At 44.5% G+C, this 20,105-nt stretch overlaps 1 protein-coding gene across 1 annotated transcript; it reads right to left on the bottom strand.

Moving 5' to 3' along the window:
• Nucleotides 1–6,860: 6,860 nt before the first annotated feature.
• On the bottom strand, nt 6,861–17,465 carry peli2 (pellino E3 ubiquitin protein ligase family member 2). The gene is made up of 6 exons (XM_079287357.1): nt 17,189–17,465; nt 12,909–13,038; nt 10,810–10,911; nt 10,140–10,337; nt 9,803–9,991; nt 6,861–9,651 (listed from the first exon to the last, which is right to left on the bottom strand). The coding sequence occupies exons 1-6, from the start codon at nt 17,290–17,292 to the stop codon at nt 9,073–9,075; spliced, it is 1,302 nt and encodes a 433-aa protein (XP_079143483.1). The 5' UTR covers nt 17,293–17,465; the 3' UTR covers nt 6,861–9,072.
• Nucleotides 17,466–20,105: the final 2,640 nt, after the last annotated feature.

Below are 20,105 nucleotides of genomic sequence, written 5' to 3'. Positions count from 1 at the left end.
GGCGTGATACCGTTAGCACATAGCGTTAGCATCGGTACATTTAGGGTGCTGGGGGCTGTAAAAACAACTGTCCGCTACCAGTAACTTGAACACCGACATTAGTCGAGAGCTGAAGTTACAGTTACACGATGCAAAGTAAAGACCTGACTTAACTTTACGGTTTTAAGTCTGGCGGCTTAACAGTTGACGTTAGCTAAAATGAAAGTCTTCTGTTCCCGGGGAAGAAGCGGCTCAATTCACGCCAGCGACTTAAACTCGCGATAGTACCTGACGCAGTCATAGAAGTAGTGATATTTTACATTATGTTTATGTTCGTTGAAGACGAGTGTTCATTCATCGGATGCGTTGCCTGTGTAACCCAATGCCAATGCCTCCTAGTTCACTGTGACCTAGAAGCTAAGAATGAGGAGATGAGATCTCAACACATCAGTTCATATGCACACTGTCTACACACGCTCTGTAAACTGATCTGAAAATATCTCATGATGAATACTGTTTATTTGTTCCATATTTGTGTTACTTTCTTCAAATTAGTTTACATCGTACTTTCAGGTTTTTTCAAATAGGCCTATAATATGGATGTGAGCTAGATTGTTAAATATATCTACAGACAAATACCACATTTTGCCGACTGCTTTTTCTCAAGAATTAACTCTTAATCTAAACTTTTATGGACGACAACAACTGTGATGCTGTCGACGAATCGGGTGAATGATCAATGCAATACAAGGGGTTCGATAAAGGGGGCCAGTTTAAGAGTGTTGACATTCCAGGTAAACCCAAACTCAAACATAGATGCCTGTCTCACCCGATTTGGATTTGGCGATTTTGAGCCTTTAAAAAAAAAAAAAAGCTCCACGTCATAGTCACTGTAGCCCTCCGTAAACTCCTGGGAGTATAAGTATGATAGATGGATTTGTCTGAAATTGCTAATAGATGTTTCATTATTACCAGTCTTTTGTAAAAGGAAAGAAAAGGCATTTATTGTGTGGAACACTGCCAGCACGGAGACACTTTGATACTCCTTTAAAACTTTACTTCACAACCTTCATTTAAAACACTATCCTATAGCTGTTACTTTACTGCAAATACACAATTAATTGTTGCAGGACAGCAGTAGATTATAAGTGAAACAAGATACATGCACCCATAAATGTCTCACAAGTGTCCATATTTCACAGGTTGAAGGGTGACTGTAATAAAGAAATTGCCCTGTTGAACTGATAATAATCAGCCCAGCATAAATGAGTCTGATCCCTCAGTAAATTGAGCCCTTGGTGAGGTGGAGTGGTGTCAGCACCTAGCCAACTCAGATGGCTCTCTAATCCTCGCTTCCCTCTCACCACCACCCTCATCGTGTAATCAGTCTTGAACACACACACATAACGCTCACACCCATCTGACACACACACAAACGCACCCGAGTATACTCACCCTTCCTCACACTCGGGCTCAGCCATCTCTTCAGTGTGATGTCACTACTAATCCATGCTTGGTTATCCGCCGGGCTGCAGTGCTGCCAGAGGGATATGGGGAGGAGATGGAGTGAATTTGGGGAGGAGGTGGTGTAGGGGAGGGGGGGGCGTCATAAAGTTTTCTTGCTAAAACCACCGCTTCCATTAGCCCCCCCCCCCCCCCCCCCCACCAAAACCAAAGTCTTGCACCCAGCCAAACTGAATAGCATATGCACTGACAAAGGCTCAATAGAGTGTTTATATGAACACATATTACAGCTCTGATAGGAAAGATAAAACACAGCTGTGGCGCGAGGCCTGTAGCTCCCATTCGAGGGACAGAGGAATCATTAGAGAGTCTGCTGGATTAAGCACATCCTCCGGCCTCCCCTCCCCCTCAACCACATGCATCCACAAAATGCAAGGCCTTTTTATTGACAGCTTGTCCAAAAAGAGGAATTACCCAGACTATTAACAAACATTAGTTGACTGTAATAGCGGTGGTATTAAATTCATTATCTTTTCTATGTGAGGTGTGTGTGTGTGTGTGTGTGTGTGTGTGTGTGTGTGTGTGTGTGTGTGTGGTGCTAGAGTGCATGCATGTGTGCCAGTGTGTGTGATTAGAGACTTCTAATGTTCCAGCTCTGGGGATTTGTAGCATGAGATAAGAAAGGGCATTAATGGTGAATTGTGACGGTCCAACAGAGCAAAACTGTTGTTTGAAATGTGCGTATGTTTCCTTTGCTGAATCGTTTTTTTTACCCTAACAATCTACATATTGTCTCACATAGAAAGGCATCTGATTTTTTAGCTCAGCGCCTCACAAAAACACACAGGAAAGCCATGCATGAGCAAGTGGCTTACAAGACCAGTGAGCGAAATTCAATCTATTTGATTTTCTATTTTCCTCACTTACCACATATCTGTTTTAATCTTACCTTAAGCATCCTTGAAATTAATTGTAATCCAGTTAAGCCTTTTTGAATCTGCTTCACAGCCATATTACACCCATTCATAGTACCATAAACATTCACACTGACAAACAGTAGCTCACTGAGTGACAAAATTCACATACTGTAGATGTTAAAAGATCAAGCACTGGCATTTGCATTCGTGCAGACACTGCAAAAAGAAACGGTGTTTAGTCGACGTTCCCCAGGTTAAAACAACAAGCAATGTTACAACACATACATTTTAGGCACAATACAATACTGTAGACAGTTTGTCAAGTCACTCTGGAGAATCACAACTTCCTGTCATGCAAAACTGTCACCCTCTCCTTTTACTCAGAAAAACATCGAGCAATATTCTGGGCATAAACTGCCAAGCGAAAGCTAAAAGGCACATGACAAGTGTTTGTATTAATATTCTAAACCTTGGATCAAATGCTGGGCCGACAAAAATCAACAAAACAAGTCAATTTTCCTCCATTTTCTCCAGTGAATACGTCTTCAGAGGGATTAATTCTCCTCTGTGATCCTGTTCTCATTACAATAAGCAGGGAAGTCAAACACACATAATAACAGGGCTGACTGCTGTTCCTTTGTAACATGTGGCTACCTAAATGATCCTAAATAAGATAGATGACATGGATAAAGCAAGTCATAATCGACATTTTGCACAATGGAACATAATAGTCTGAAGAGAACAAGGGACAACACACAGAGCTCCTGTTTCCATCGCCTGGAGCAGCACACCTAGTCGAGAGCAATTAAAATGAGAGGATTCAATTTTGTCAAACACCGGGAACCTGAGATAAATCTTGTATCTCATTTTCCAGCGGAGGACACCGCCTCACGCCGGTGCTATCATCTTTGTTATGGTATTTTGAAGAAACAGCTGGCTACTGACAGAGTTGGTAAAACAACCACCTTCCCCCAAATGATGCTAATCCCAATCATTTCGAGACCCAGGGGTGAGAGAGAGAGAGAGAGAGAGGGAGAGTCGGGTGAGACTGGGAATACATTTGATTTCAGACTGTGGTGTTGGTGGAAAATGTAGACAGAGCAGGAGGGGGAGCAATACAGCATGGTTTCCATGTGGGAGAAATCCACTTACTTGAACTGATAAAGATTTAATCAACACATGACTCTGCAATTACTCCATAATTAAAGTAATGTGTCCCCTTGTTTGGATGAGACGCCCCATGCCTCTGTGAGAGCACATGAGAGGAAGAGGACATCAGAGGCTCAAAGAGGTACACTCGTAACGTTTGAATTTCATTTTTCCAAACCTATTTCCCCCCTCATATGTTCGAATGAAATATTTGTTCCAGCTCCTCTCCAGCCTGTGTTTATTTGCCTTTTATTTGACGACTCATTTGTTATTCATCGAGAAAGGAATAAGCTGAGTAGGCTGAGCACAAAGTATCATCAAGAGCCACATGAAACAGTAAATAGGCCTGATATAATCATAATCCTCTTCAAACTGCACTGCATACAGCTTCAATTGTGTAATGTTGGCGCTACAAAGCTTGCTGAAAGCTGGAAAAAAAATACCTCTGAAAAAGTGATGCTTTTGTTTGACGAGATCAAATTGCATGAATCAAAAGTGAGATTCAGACGAAAGAAACGTCTAATGTACTCCACCATCTAATTTTTAATTAAAAACTAGGGAGACTAATGTGTCTTGTGTTTACTTCTAAATGGTTGTTACTTAATTTAAATGAGGGGAAGAGCACTATCTCTTATTTACAGGTGATGGTCTGCATATCATTTGACTCAGTTGCATGCTGGGTAATTGGGGTAAACATCGCAGCCTTCAACTTGCTGATAACTTGGCTCACAGCCCGCAGACACCTGTGGCATTTCACATGTTAGGGCTCAGGACAAGGAAACACGTAGAACGAAGGCCCAACTCTTTAAAACTGGCTCTTGTCAGAAAAACCTAAATCTATTTTTTAAATGCTTACCCAAGAAAATTGCTTGATCACTATTTCAAATTTTGTAGTTTTCTTCAATGCAAGTCTGACAGAATGTTCTCATCTCGTAGAGCAGACTGGAGTCTGAGATTAAAACAGCAGTATTGGGGTAACTGGACTGGACTAGTCTAATAAAAGACGGGAAACGTAGGATTCGGCGTATTTTACATATTCTATAGGAACTATAAGTTTTTCCAGCTTTTGTTGTTATTTATTTGTTGAACTCTCCCTTGTGGGTTCCTTGACTTTATGAAATTGCAATACTAAAATGCTGGAGTATCCCTTTAATATCACGAGTTTACTCACTGTATTGAATTCAATTGTCAGGCTAAATAATAATGAATGTGTATGTGATGTTACTTATCCAAAGAGGAACTTCTTTGTAAAAATATAATGCAGCTGAAAATAATGATCCCTTAAAATTGAGATGTGCGGCTGTGAAAAGTGTGAAAAGTTAATGAGGTTTAGGCAAGGCAAGGCAAGTTTATTTGTATAGCACATTTCAACAACAAGGTAATTCAAAGTGCTTCACATAAAACCATTAAAAGCATCAAAACACAAGGCAAAAGAAAAGGAGATTTAAAAACAATTAAAAAACAGTGTAAGAAATAAAATGCAGTGGTAAAATGCAGAAATGCAGGAAATTGATGAATATATTAATTGAACGTGGTTCAATTAAAGGCAGCAGCAAACAGAAAAGTCTTCAATCTTGATTTAAATGAGCTGAGGGTCTCAGCAGACCTGCAGCTTTCTGGGACTTTGTTCCAGATCTGTGGAGCAGAAAAACTGAACGCTGCTTCTCCATGTTTAGTTCTGACTCTGGGAACAGAAAGTAGACCGGTCCCAGACGACCTGAGGGGTCGGGATGGTTCATAAGGTAGCAGCAGATCAGAGATGTATTTTGGTCCCAAACCATTCAGTGCTTTGTAAACCAACAGCAGGATTTTAAAGTCAATTCTTTGTTGGACAGGAAGCCAGTGCAAAGACCTCAGAACTGGTTTGGACATTTGTGTGCAAGGAGATTGCACTCTCAAAGAAAACACAGAAATGATCAGAGAGTGCAACATCAGTCACAGCAACCTTGGAAATGTTTACACCTTTGGTGATGATTGTGCCCCCTGAGTGCCCCATGAGTGTACCTCCTGTTGTGGGTGGGTCCTGTCACATGCTGAGTCAGATCATCAAGGACACATAAAGAGGTTATGATAGAAGCACTGAGATGTTTGTCTGTTACTAAGACCAGCATCAGTGTAGCACATGAACCTTATACTTTCTCATCCAGGAAGCTGGTTCAAGAACAAATATTGTATCATTCCACTTCATTTGCATAACCCTGCCCTGCTTAAGGCAGCGGAGTCACCGAGTGATCTCAGAATTAGCATGCTGTCACCTTCAGAGTCTCTTCTGTCATTCAGAAAAACAGGCAAGTGTGCAGACATGAACCCATCTCACATCTACTGCAGCAATGGTAATTAGGAAGCATGGCATCCCACAGCTCCATTCCTCTCCAAACGCCGAACTGACATGTTATGTATTTAAATCCCTTTCATGTGCCCTTATTATAGAGGCGATGAAGTCACATGCGAATGATGGAAAATGTCATCATCGTCGTCGTACAATATTTTTGCATGCACATAAAAATAAAAGCTAAAAATGACTCACTATACCGTGCATATCTGTCAGCCATGTCTTATGTACGATGCCAGGATTTGAATCTAGCATCAATATAAGAACGGTATAATTCATTTTGAAAAACAATATATCGAAAAAACGAAAACGCATTAAAGATGAATCAGTAAATGTCCAACTGTAAATGTATATCCTACATATCTCCTGTGGTAGCGTAATTATTGTCAGGCATCTATGGCCATGCACATTTAGTCCGTTCATTTTCTCTTGCTTCAAATGTATTTATACAGAGTATATTTCATCATTAACATCAAACTTTCATTTCTTTGCTCTGTGTTGTTGGCTATTCAATGCCGCAGGCTCAGTGGTTCGGTGGGCATATGGTGCCGACCTCTCTGTTGCTGAGGAAATAGTGCCCTCCTGTGGCTCCACAGGGAGACTACACTCAGCACTCAACACCAGCGAAGGTTGCTCATGCACTCATTTCCTCTGGTAAATATTAAGACGACGCTGATAAGATGCACCGTGAAACGTGAACAAAACAGACTTCAAGAAAAATGTGTCTCTTATCTCACAGAATACTGGGTTTGATAGAGCCATCAAAATAAAAGGGCCATTTTGGCAACCAAGATAGCAGGGAACTGCTCACGCTGAGGAGTGATGAAACACACATGTAACTGTGATTAAACATTACGCTGTGTTGTGCGTACACAGCTGGAGACATCTGCAGTTCAAAAGGCAGAGAGGCCTCACAAAAGTAGCTCCGTCAACTGCACATGCCGTCATAAGCCACTGAATCAATATCTCATCCATACCTTCCAGATTCTCAGCCTAAAATCATAAACAACTCACTTCAAGACATTTTTAAAAACTTTTATTCTTTGCAAAGGAGGCATTGGGAGCATCAGTGTGTTCTATGGCTTGTGTACAGACAAAATCATTGAACAAGGCCTTGGGTGAACCGAGAGCCCCACCCATGTTTACCAAGGAGGAATGTTTGGGGCCGCTACTCTGATGATTACAGAACAGCTGTTACAGAACACGGTCTTAAGCGGCGGGCACAGTGTTGGAGCTGAAGGTGTTGGAGAGGAATGCTACTGTATAATACGGGGCTTGGTACTTGACCCTGCTCGGAAGTTACATCAAAATCAGAAAAGCTCTGTGGTGCGAGTGAAGCGTAATGATAGGTATGCTTCTTTTAAGAAGGCGCCAACAAAGTCAAATCCCCCAGCAGTCCACCACTGCTATTGTGATCATGTGGAGTTTTCGTCTGTGAAGCCCTTCATCAAGGTGGATTCTGCCCCTCTCTCAGGTCCATTCATCCTTAATGCAACCTGAAGACCATTTGAATGCTCTAATAGCAACGCCACCCTCAACCTCTCATAATGTTAACGCTCAATATTTGATGTTCAAGAGGCAGAATGAATGCCTCCAACTACACTCTGCATATGGGCACAGTCTGGTACGCTAACATCACAGAAGAATGCACGATTCGTCCCAGATTCTTCAGTTTCAATTGATCTGCTACTTGGGTTTTTTGGACAACTTGACTTATCCACACACACACACACACACACAATAGAACCTACCAAATTTGGCACGGTGTGTGATAATATCATTATTCCCTTGGAGCTGGTTGCGAGCAGCTGAACAGCCTCGACTATAATCCAGAGCTGTCAACATTCCACCGTAGCAGCAGTTTGGGTTTAGGATTGTTTACAGAAACACTTTGGATCGGAGAGAGTGGTCGTTACATCTTGCATGTGGGGGGGGGGGGGGGAAACCAGCTCCTCCTTATATTTGGTATAATCGCTGGATGCTGCTGAGACTGTGCCCAGGTTTAACAGCGTACAAATCATTGGATCAGACCCAGCATGGGATAAAGCTAACAACAGTGCAGATTGAATACAGTACGTGTGTGTGGGGGGGGGGGGGGGGGGGGGCACGGCTAGCTAGCAAGCTAAGCGAGCAGGTGCGGCTGATGCATACGGTAGTACAGCTCTAATCTTTCGCTGCCAATTGGCCTCGCCTGTAGCTGTACCAGCACAGCCATTGAGAAAGTTAGTTGCATGGTTAAAGTACCACCAGTGAGGCGAGTCGATGTATTTCAGTACATTCATTGTCAAAGCCTGCCAGGTTGGTTTGCTTCCCGTTCTCTCTGGTCGTGTTTTGGGTGACGGGCGAGATCATAGAAAGGGGATCGGGGTGAAATGATGCAGGGCGATTTAAACAAAGCCCAAAGGGAGTCCAACCCACATACACTCACACATTCTCACACACGTTATTTATGCAGGAGAAAAATATATTAACATTTGCATTACAAAACAGTACATGGGCCTCAGTGTAGTAAAATACCTCTTCTGTCAGATACAAACGTGTTGAAGAATCCATGTGTCATTTCCATATGTCTTATGAATGCAAAACTATCTCTCCCTTTGCCATCTTCTCTCATTTATTAAAAATATTCCCACCATTTAATGGGATTTGAGGCACTGGATTATATCTCTGTACATTAAGTCCTTAAAGTCTGTTTAGCAAACGGAAGCCCAAATCTGGAGAACTACATGACCGAGATGCCATTAGGGGGTTCAGGGCCGACGGGGCAATGGGGAGCACTTAACTAGTTAGCCATAAGACCCAGAGTCTCTCTTGGCTTTTCTCCCAGCCAACAGTCCAGCTGTCTGGCTCGGTAAAAACTTTAAATCATTCTCAATTTATTCCTTCAACAACCTTAATTCTCCAGCCCTCGGAATGGAGAACCAGCAGTCGTCGTATTTTAAAACAGCTGAAACAGTATTTCATTCTGGAGGAGCAAGGCACCTGTGGTCCAGTGTGCTTCACGTCTCTGTGTCCCACAGTGGCCATCCAAATAGCCACATGAGGCCCCTGAACAAGCCGTAGTGGCTCTCTGTTGTGCAGAATCCACAGTATATGACCGGAACTTGAGAAGACTTACTTCTTCCCACAGCTGGCTTACATGAACAAAAGAAAGCACAAAATAATCGGAACAGTTTCACAGCATGTTGGCATTCCTGTCTAATTTTCCCTGCCGGAGCGGGACCCTTCGGCTCAGTCCACCGGGCCCTGGAAGATTAGCTTGGACCAGCCCTGAGTGAGGCCGAGCTGGGTGGCACAGAAGGGGCAGGCGCTGTGGAAGGCGTGGGTGCCGTGGGGCAGAGGGATGTCGGCCCAGTACTTGACCGACTTCTCCGAACACACGTGTCCGCACGGCACGAAGGCGTGGGTGGGAGCGCCCGTGTCCACGTAGAAGGCCGGCTCACAGCCCAGCCACAGCGGCACGTAGGGCCCGACCACCCGGCACATGGGACACTCTCGCTGAGCGCTGGCCTCCTGCTCCGAGCGGTGGCCCCAGTTGTGGTGGCCGTGAACGTGGCCACAGGCCAGGTAGACCCACGGCTGCTTGTCCTCCAGGGAGGAGAGGGCGCGGCTGCGTTGCATGCTGGGGAAGGCGAGCGTGTTGAGGCCCACGGGGCACTGGGGGCGCCCTGCGTTGATCTCCTGCCTGAGAGCCTCCAGGTGCTTTTGGGTGGGAGTGTGAAAGAGGCCTTCTGCAGTACGCCACAGCAACGTGGCTCCGCACAGATCCACCAGGGAGCCGTCCTGCAGTATATTATTCTCATGCTCCACCTGCAGACGCATATTTAGTTTCTGAGAGAATGTTTTGGACATGCATGCAACCGTCACAGACATATTTGTGCATTGAGAAACATCTGCTCCACTGAAGTCACAGTGACACTTCTGCTGTGTAGGTATATACCGCATGTATGTAGCTACTGACCAGTTTGCCTGGAGTCTGTGCTGAGCGGGTCTCTCTCAGTGTGTAAACATCCCCACAAACAGAGATCTCTCTCCATACGCCCGGCTTTGACTCCTCCATGAACCCGCCCCTGGGGTGCATTACCAGCACACCATTGGTTGTTAGTCCGTCCATGTGACCGTCGGGGTTCTTCCACTTGGCGGCTTTTTCCTGCAGGCGAGACGGAGTACAGACGAAAGTGAAACAGTGACAGGAATTTGCTTATCTGATTAGAAGTCGGCTAGGACTAGATTGAAAGAAACAAACTGGCCATCCAGCCCTCCAATGGGACGGCAGTGCAAGTCAAACTGGTAATTACCCCGAGGAAGATGTTTTTGGAAGAATCAAACCCAGCTGCGTAGATGCGAGCCGTGAAAGGCGGGTTACGCTCGCAGACAACTCGGCACGCAAAGCGGGAGATGGTGCTTTGTGTGATGGGAGTCTCTTCTCCCTCCTGGCCTCCTGCTATTGTGTCAGTCACCACAAAGTCTATGGGGCTCTCAGTGGAACGCCCAATCTACAAAGCAACACAGAAACCAATGAATTTCATGCTATATTATTATATTGTTGCATGTGATATCAGACCGCCCCCCCCATGAAATAAATGTCCCAACGGTTCTTAAAATGAACAAGCGGAGGTAAAAAATAAGCATTTCTTCATTACCTCATTTCTAACGTCTACAAGTGTTGCTTGTATCTTAGTTTCCACTTCTCTGCTGCTTGACTATTTAGTCAGCGTTGTTTAAAGACAATTGGACACAAAACAGAGCTCAATGTGAAGCACGTGCCTGCAGTGCCGACTTCCCTCTGGTCGTCGTCTCCTCGCTGTACATTCAGATTAAGACAGAACAGTGGACAGTGCACGTGCACAATCTGGGGCAGTGTTAAGTTCAGGAAGGGAGAAATTTGGATACATGGGACTCTGGGGAAGGACGTGTTATTCTAAACACAATCCTAACAGGTGACAGTGTCGTTTCCTGGGTTCTCACCTGAAACATGTCTGTGTCTTTGTCATGGCTGTACTCCACCACCACCGTATGGTTCCTGGACAGTGTGTAGGAGATGCTGTGTTGGCCTTTACAGTTCACAGCCTGAAACATAACAACCAACTCGTTACAACCATGCTACCCTATTGTGATGCCACATTAAAAACACAACAAATATATATTCTAACTATTTAGGTCGAAGCACTTAGCACACCAACAACAAGGGGGTGTTTCACGGTGCTGTGTCATAGTGACGTCAGTAGAAACCCTTTCATGTCTTGGCTTGTGGCTTTAACACCAGATCTGAGTGCCAACGGTTCACAAACAGGAGCTGGAGAGAATATATATTTCCACCCTGTTATTTACAACAACAAAACATCGTCAGGCGTTTTACTACAATGGATTATTACTGGGTTATAACAAACAGCAAAGCAACAACATTTCTTCATTATATTACCGACAAGCAAAGATCTGTGGCAGGAATGTCTGGTAGAGGAAACGGGGAAGTGCAGGATAAGTCACACTCCCGTGACAGTGACCATAAACTGGCCTCACTTAACACGAGCTCGCCGACCAGCTGAGCTGCTCTCAGTCAGTGTCGTGTAGGCAGGGTGGGTCAGAGCCACTCGGGCCCCGCTCCCATCAACACTTCACCACATGTGCCACTATTATCATCGCGCTCTAATCTGCAAATTCCATTTCCCAAAACAATCCCCCCCTCCAAGTGCAACAGGGAGAGAGAAAGTAGGTCATCAACGCTTCCACGCACATCAGAGACAGATGACACAAATGTCATCGTCTCGACCGCGCCGCTACAAACAAATGGTGCTCCGCTGAAAGAAGTTCATGTGTAACTGTGTACTGTGTTTTATAAGCACAACACCCAACCCCCAAAATGTCTCTCTCACTCACACACACACACACACACACACACACACCCTTTCTCAGTCGAAGGATTGGAAATAAAACCACCGGTGACACTTGCACAAATGCCGTAATTGAGATCAAATTGGGGGGGGGGGGGGGGGGGGGGGCAGAGGCATCATGGGAGCTCCTCGTTATCCGTCATGAACACCAGAGTGTGCACAGACACGTGAGCTTCTGAGCCACCACCCTGCTAGCTTCTTAAGGAATGGCTATATTTGGCCGTGTGTACAGCTGAGGGTGCAGGGTCAGCCAACTGAAACAACTTCCTCTTCAGTCGACCCTCCTGACCCAAGGCCTGGTAACAGGCTGGCCGAGAGGGACAGTACTGAAAGGTGGAGGAGGTCACGGCAGCTCCCATCTCTCAGACAGCCGTGTGTCTAATTGCGTAAAGGGCACTCTTTGCCAAGTTGAGCTGTGTAGTAAAAAACGCTCGGGTCCGGTGCAAACATTGTTTTCTGACTGAGAGAGAACTCGTAGGATGGAGCAGCAGAAACATTCAGCCATACTTCATACAGGCCACGTTTAAGCTCAAACGCAACCGGAATGATGCACAATCCCTGCGATGAAGAAGCCTCTGTCACAGAGAAAACCTCAGAGACCAGGAGTCAGGTTCCACAAGGTGAGAGTAACCTGAACCAGAGGGCCTTTTGCCAACCGATCTAAACGCCCAACAAACGTCTGGAATATTGGCCTCCGAGAGGTGCAGGGGTAAGCAGTTCCTCTCGCTTGTTTAGCAGTTTTTGCTTGGGAACCAAAGGCAGGAATGCAGACGTGTTATACTGGACGAGGCAGTTTCTGGCAGGCAAAGAAAAGCTGTGAGGCCCAGGTAGGAACTACGGTTATTGTACTGGAAATGTCAACATGCAGGGCTGCCAACAATAATGCAATGGAGCTCACTGCAAGTTCCATAAGCTACTGAAAAAAAAACAATCACTGCTGCTCTGAAATAGTCTGTGGTGTTTTTTTCCCCCCTCAGCTGTCGTTCCTCCACCTTTAATCTGCTGAGGTCAGTTACAATGTGAATTTAAAACTGCACACGTACATTAATACATACAAAATGACTCAATCTGTCCAAGTTATTCACTGACATGCTTGTATACATTTAGTCAAAAACATACAATAACAAACAAGCAGACGGCTGTTCATTGGGACTCGTCCCCTGATGCGGTCTGTACCTTGCTGGCCTGCGGCGTGTTGAGGATGTGCACAGTGCTCGGCTTAACGCCGTTGGCTTTGGTCCTCCTGTACAGCGCAAATCTGCTTTTCCGTCTACCCCGATCTCCGTTGGGCAGAGAGCCATTGTACCTGTCACGGGAGGGGGGGGTGGAGGGAAAGGACAGCAAATTAGCAAGAATGTTTATGAAAATGCTTCCCATCATTAGCAGCTGCAGAAAGATGTGTCCAATGAGATTTAAAAGGCTGAATTCATATAACAAGTAAACAGGGAGACTTAGAAAACATTTCCGTTTTGTAAAGAGCTTTTCCGTGCATTACATCATTGGCAAATCTAATGCCCCCTATTAGCAATCTAAGCGTTACATTGGACAATGTCTCTTATTACATAATGCACTCTGGTACTTGTGATTTCAGTGAGCCAACTCTGTGCTAACTGCAGCTGTTCTTTTGCGCCGTGTCCCAGGCAGGAGCCGGGTTTTAAGATGCACGTCAGGTTCGCTATCACTTTGGGAAAGCACAGTGTGGGCGGAAAGCTGGCTCACGCGACTGAAAAGCGGTTTTCTCATCGTTGGATTTTTTTTTTTTTTTTTCACACACATGAAGTTCTAAGATCTTAATTTTAAAGCCTCGGCAACACTGGAAGAGAATGCTCTGTTTTGCCCCTTGGTCTGCTGCGAGGCGCCGAGCCTCGGCAGCTCCTCGTGAATGAAGAAGCCCCCTCTCCGTTAGGACCGCTCCTCTCCCAGTCCACCAGCTGGGACACCCCATGCTCTACTCCCCATCCAACACACAGGCCGTCTGCCACACACTCGCATGTAACCACGGTGTGCTGAGCGGACACTTTGCACAACGCAAATATCTCTATCTAAAAGCCTGGCGTTTTGCAGAACAACGCATTATCACGAGGGAGTGAACTCTTCAACCACGACGTGATCTGCAAATCTTTGTTGCAACACAAAAGCAACAGTCGCAACAAGAGGTCCCTTTCTGCTCCTCCCTACGTCCCCTCCAAAGCGAGTCCACCTGTCCCGTGTCTCCTCACGGCTGGCCAGGCATGGAAACACATGGTCCCAGTCAGCACAGTGCACAAAGCTGGCCTGTAGGACAAGCCTCCCAGAGGGGCACTGAATGAAAGTACCAACACACTGACGGCAGCAGGGAAATACATCACCGTATTAGTGTTTAGATTGTTCACTATTGCAAAGGCTTTTAATTCTAATGTTTATTTTAACAGTGGTTGTCTTTTACATACACTCTGGTAACACGGTACAGGACAGAACACCTAAAGATTTGAGAAATATAATGTAAAATGGTCCAATATGGTCCAAAAAGATCCACGTGGAAAAGGAATACTGATGATCTATAAAGACACTTTTGAAGCTAAATCAACACCATCCTGACTCTGTACTCCTAAATAAAGAGCGACTAGACATATACAGTATGTCTGAGTGGGATACCTGCCTTGATGTCTCACACATTTGCAGCACACAATAAGATGATATGCAGTTCAGCATTTCTCCATGATGAATTCTAACCACAGAATATAATCCTGGCTCTTTAAAAAACTCTTTCTATTATTCAGCATTGCATTGAGGAACAATGTTCTGTCATTTAGGAAGCGCCACCGTCACACTAGGCTCAGGCTTTTTAAAGCTGCCTTCTAACCGTCCCTTTTGACCTGTGCCAGACAAGACAGCGGCTTTACCCTCCAATGTTCAGGAGCCGGGATTAGAAGACTTTGGCACATCACCTATCGTCCCCGGGGCTGCACTGAGGAGCCAACAGCACCTCCTACCTCTTATGCTAAATGAAAAGGCTAGTGTTCGCAGAAGGAGGAGGGTCACAGAGGCAAGATGACGCTGCAAAAGTAGGAACGCGGGGGTGCAAAGTGCTTCGGATGGGTCAATCTAAACTGTGCAAATATATAAAACAGTAAATCATCACTACACGGGAGGCAGCCAGATGGCACGGTGAGGGAGAAGAGCATCAGTCTACTGACTCAGATTTAAGTACCCATCTGACTGATGAACACCACATCAGCATCTAAACAATCTGTGCCCGTTTTTACCAAAGACGTTGATTTGTGTACTTGCTTTACCGAGTGGTTCTTTAGGGGGAGACGTGTACAAAGTTCAATCAATAGGCCCAGTCTCCCAGTCACAATGGACAGAGGAAGCGGAGGAGAGGCTGAGTCCTGATCAATCCATCCTTTCATTTCCAGGATACCCCTCCTCCTCACTGACCAGCACCAAGCCAATCCGTCCAGGCAGAGAGATGGGAGGGGGGCAGCCATGCAAGTAACAACAGCCACCACCACGGTCATGGCAACAAACCACCGAGGGAAGTGCTGCTCAAACAAGCTTTGTTCCGTGCCGTCAGCTATCTTGTCTACCATCAGTTTTATCAGCGGGGATGTGATGTCATGGCAGTGATTATACACCCGTCACATCTGATTCAAATATGTGTCTTCATGTCGGGAGACAGAACAAAAGTATCAGCTACCCACACGCCATGCGTTCAGTCCGGGGTAATAAGCAGTCAGCGCTTTTTTGTCCCCTACAATAAGCAGTATGGCTGTGGGAGTACACTGACTCCACCATGCTCTGCATCTATACCCTTTACAAGGATCTACAGACACGTCGTCTCTACAGCGTGTTGAGCACAAACACTTCAAAATGCTCATTTTAAGTCAGTTGCCGTACTGGACAAAAACCCAAATCACTGATGACACAGCAGGTGTTTTCCGTTATCTGTGGCAGCCGTTGGCCCCGACAGATTATTAATACAAACATGATTGTTCAAAATGATGATTGGTCACAGTCTCCTGAACAGATCCTGAAAAAAGACTCACCAGCTTTTACTCAGTGGCAGGATAAGACACGTATACTAATGACACTATAACTACCTGGTTTTATAACATCAACAGATTATGGATGGGTCTTGTTTGACATGTTGCAATATTAGTGCCAATAATATGATATTTTCAGTGTAAATGGTAAAGCTTGAAAGGAAAAACCTGTGAAATGTTGCCTAAACACAACGCAACACTTTGATCAAGATCTAGGTTATCGGAATAAATTATAAGCAAACAAGATCTCACTGGGCATGTGGTGAGTTTGAAACAATCGATTGATTGGTTGATCGGAGGAAAATTAATCAGCAACTATTTTGATGATTGTGAATGATGGTTTAAGTATTTATTGTGTTGTAAAAATTATGAACAGTCATCAGTTCCAAGTGTTTAGTTTGCTGGATTAACTAAGAACAGATATGTCATGTTTGGCAATTGTATCCATGCAGTTACTCCACATTTCCCTGTTATTATTATTATTATTATGACACGATTTACATGGATATTGTGAATTAAAATTGTATATCGTGATAAAGGACTAGATCCGAGCTGATGTTGGGCTTTAGTGGTGATAAAGCAAACAGTAAAGGTCCCCTACCTGACCATGTGGACAGGACACGTCAGTGGATAAGCAAGGTGTGTGATTTCAAACGATTGAACGCAACAAGGATCTATAGGTCCATCCTAGCACCATGGACATCGTACAAACCATGGCCTTGTAGTGCGACCACAGTGTAAAGTTGTGCGGTCTGAGCTACAGATACGTTTAGAAAATAGGAAGAAGCCTGGAGGCTGGGGGAGGGGACCATCACCACTTCCGAATTCCTAAAACCCCATGAACCAAACTTTTAAGATCGGAACGAGCGCCCTGGGTCAGAGTTGCTGACAGTGTCTGGGTTTCCGGGTTACTTAAGTTGCCCTGAACCAACCTTGGGACACTTTGGTTGGTTAAAATCTAGCTACAGTGTTTGTATTTTCATCCCAGTTGTCAGAGACTGAAGCACTGCTGCCACCACCTCGGGGACGCGTAAACGTACACATTTCTGATTGTGCACGTGTCCTCATTAGTGGAGTAACGTGAGCGCGTGAATCTAAAACTGGGCTCGATGTTTTTTCCTGAAAATATCAATATAAATGATATATATTCAGATTCATATATAGAAATATATATATATATATATATAGAAATAGAAAGATAGCTGTGAACAAGTCGATGTTTGTCTAAAATAAAAACACAGTGAAAGAGTTCACACCTTATTTTACCAACTTACACTCAACGTTGCTACGTCACCTATGCGGGTGCCCTCTTGTGAAACTTCCTCCAGATAAACACCCGCCTTCATGTTCTCTCTCTCTCTCTCTATATATATATATATATATATATATATATATATATATATATATATATATCGGCAAGGCTGAACTTACCCCAGCACCACCAGCTCCCCGTACTTCACCGGGTCTTTGGACGGGGCGCATTGCTCCTCCTGGCTCGAAGAAAACATGAGGCTTCTGGCTTCACTGACTAACATTAGCTTTACAGTAAGAGCAGCGGCTCAACCGTCACCGGGGATTATCTTCAGAAAACACGACGGGCTCTCATTTCAGACCCTGTATCCAGCTGCGTACGTCTCTGTGCCCACGACAATCCAGTTTTCTATCATTAAAGTGGTCTCAAACTACTTTAGCGTGACATGGCAAAATGTAACTTACTTGGCGGTTGAATCCGCTCTGAAGCAGATACAAAAACAGCGAGGAGCAGGGCCGGAATGTACCATTCGCTTATTCTTTACTTTGTGTAGGGGGGGCGCCACACCAAATATTTGTTTAAAATAGTGTTTTGGACCCGAGTGTGCTATGTGAGGTGATAAATGTACTTAAATACATTAGATAGAAGTACTTTTAGTTTGCTTTATTGTTGGGTAAATAAACGTTATGGTACTTGGAGTAAAACGCCCTACTTTTGCCACCTCACATGGTCAATGGATCGCACCCTATGTTATGTAAACAAAGAGTACAATTCTTAAAGGGATCATACTTTCTGATGTGTGTTTGTGTAAAGTTTCCAGTTTTCCATATCTAACGAGAATAATGGTTGACGCATGTTTTCGTCAAAATATCCTTTGAACATTGTCATCACTCGCTTTTTTCCCAGCACAAATGTATTGAGGATCACATCATTTTATTAGATATGACTGCTTTTGTATAAAGTTACACAGGCCTATATGAGCCTACAGAAGGTGGGGCAGTAATAGTGGGAAACACATGAAGATATTCTTCCTGATACATTTCCTGATTGTGATATCATGTACTCTACATGATGGTGAAATCAGGTTTGCTTATTTTATTGTTGACCCCTTGGGCCCTTTAAATAACTTTATTTGATTATGGCTTTATTGCAGTTGGCTAATGCATGAGATTGTTTGTGCAACCCAATGACGTGACTTTTTATCTGCATGCCTGGGAGTTTTATTTTCACATTACTATTGCTCATTTTTATAATTTCATTTAGTTGTCTGGCTTCCTATTCTCATCTTTGCTTTTGTTGGTTGCTGGCCTACAGGTACATCCTTATTTCTTTCTGTAATAGCTTATTATTCACCTGGCTCCATGTGAGAAGATGCAAATCAGTCTAATAATAACGCCATGGCCTAGTAATCTGCTTAATTGCTTCTTCTGAGAATGGCTCACAGAATGGCTCATGTAACCAAATGTCCACACCTTATGAGAGGATGTCAAGGAAAATCTCAACCTTCCAATATCCCCACAAGTCCAGTTGTTCTCACGCCTCTCTGATGAATGTGCCACTTCTCCACTTTTCTCTGGCATTCTCATCAACATTTTACTGCCCCTGTCTTGTTTTCACAAGGAGCTTCATGGCTGGAGGTGCCCTTACTGCTTCAGGCCCCTCCAGTGGTCCTATTGCCTTTGCAATTATGGCCTCCTGTTTGAACTGGTGTTCAGTTTCAAAGTGCTCTCTATCACTTGACACAAAAACAAAAGGTAGCAGGGGGTCACTGGGGCCCATGGAGGAAGCCTCCCCACCCTTTAAGGACTGAAATTCTGCAGTACAAAAAGAGACATTGTGTTATTTCCATTTGTAAGCATTACAACTCAGATTAAACCAGTGGCATTTGTTGGTTCTGTTCATGGCTGTGCATACTTCTCCATTAATAGTACAGAGGAAGTGAAGTTCAGCTCCTCCAGCACTTGTGCACAAGGATCAAGCGGCATTAAGCCTTTAACTGCAGGCCTGGAGGCTGGACTTAAAACTGTGGGTATAATGCATGTTTACTGCTCTTTTGTATCACTGTCTTTCCACTTGCTTTCATCCATTGGGGCATTGTCTGTGTAAACGAGCACGACAGTCTTTTCTATGTCTGTCTGACTCACCCTCCCGCATGCACATGCACACACAGTAGAGTTGGGGGGGGGGGGGGGGGGGGGATCAAAGGCTCTCTAGCACATACCACACTGATGGAGAGCAGATGCAGGGAGTGGGCTCCATTGCTGAAAGTTGTGCTGGCGAAGTCTGAGAGCAAAATGTAGGAGGAGTTAAATGTTACCAGGCAAGAAGGCATGAAGAGCAGAGGCCTACTGCAACAAGCCTAATTGCGCAATTGAGATCAACAGTATGAGCAATGATGACATAGGAAAGACAAAGCCCCTATTAACTTCCTCACTGCTCGGACTTTACACGTCAGGCTGTTCTGTGGAAGTCATGAGGCTGTCATGAGGCTGTCAAAGTGTAACCTCAGGCAGATTTATTGCTTGTTTTTCCCCATAATTTGAAAGCTTTCGTTATTGACGCACATAGGACGACAGGCTATTCCAAGAACTGAGAGACATAATATATGGGATAAAAGGGACAGAACTGTAGAACATCATAAACTTGTAATTTTAGAGATCATACGGTGAAATGTACTGCAAACAGCTTGTTTATTTTATTCAAAGGGATCAAGACATTTAAGTCCATGCTCTATATTAGGAATCAGCTACATTACAGGGGACTGTGTGTGTGTGTATATATACCGTATATATATATATATATATATATATAAATATAAATATATAAAACAGCAGGCACTCCCTGTGTAATGACGAGTGTGTTAAAGATACAGAGATGCCTGTTTTGTCGCACGGTTTCCATGAGGGTAAATGCCAGATCTCCAATCAGCTGACTGCAGCATGACGGTGTGGCAGAATGCGAGGAATGTGCTGATCCCATGTTGCTCACGCCTCTGACCTGACCTGACCCCCCCCCCCCCACAACAGTCCTGTTTCAAAGGCCTTTTCACATGCGAAAGATGACAGCAAGAGCTTTCTGTAAAGATATACCAAAGTC

The sequence above is a fragment of the Melanostigma gelatinosum genome, assembly GCF_949748355.1.
Source record: "Melanostigma gelatinosum genome assembly, chromosome: 16".
Lineage (NCBI taxonomy): Eukaryota > Metazoa > Chordata > Actinopteri > Perciformes > Zoarcidae > Melanostigma > Melanostigma gelatinosum.
This window is presented reverse-complemented; position numbering and strand designations above follow the sequence as displayed.

Excerpts from the sequence above, each read along its gene's own strand:
- peli2 (XM_079287357.1), bottom strand. The coding sequence starts at position 17,292 with ATGTTAGTCAGTGAAGCCAGAAGCCTCATGTTTTCTTCGAGCCAGGAG. Across the intron at positions 13,039-17,188 it reads GGGGAGCTGGTGGTGCTGGG|GTACAATGGCTCTCTGCCCA; the intron begins GTAAGTTCAGCC and ends CTCCCGTGACAG. Across the intron at positions 10,912-12,908 it reads ACACGCCGCAGGCCAGCAAG|GCTGTGAACTGTAAAGGCCA; the intron begins GTACAGACCGCA and ends GTTATGTTTCAG.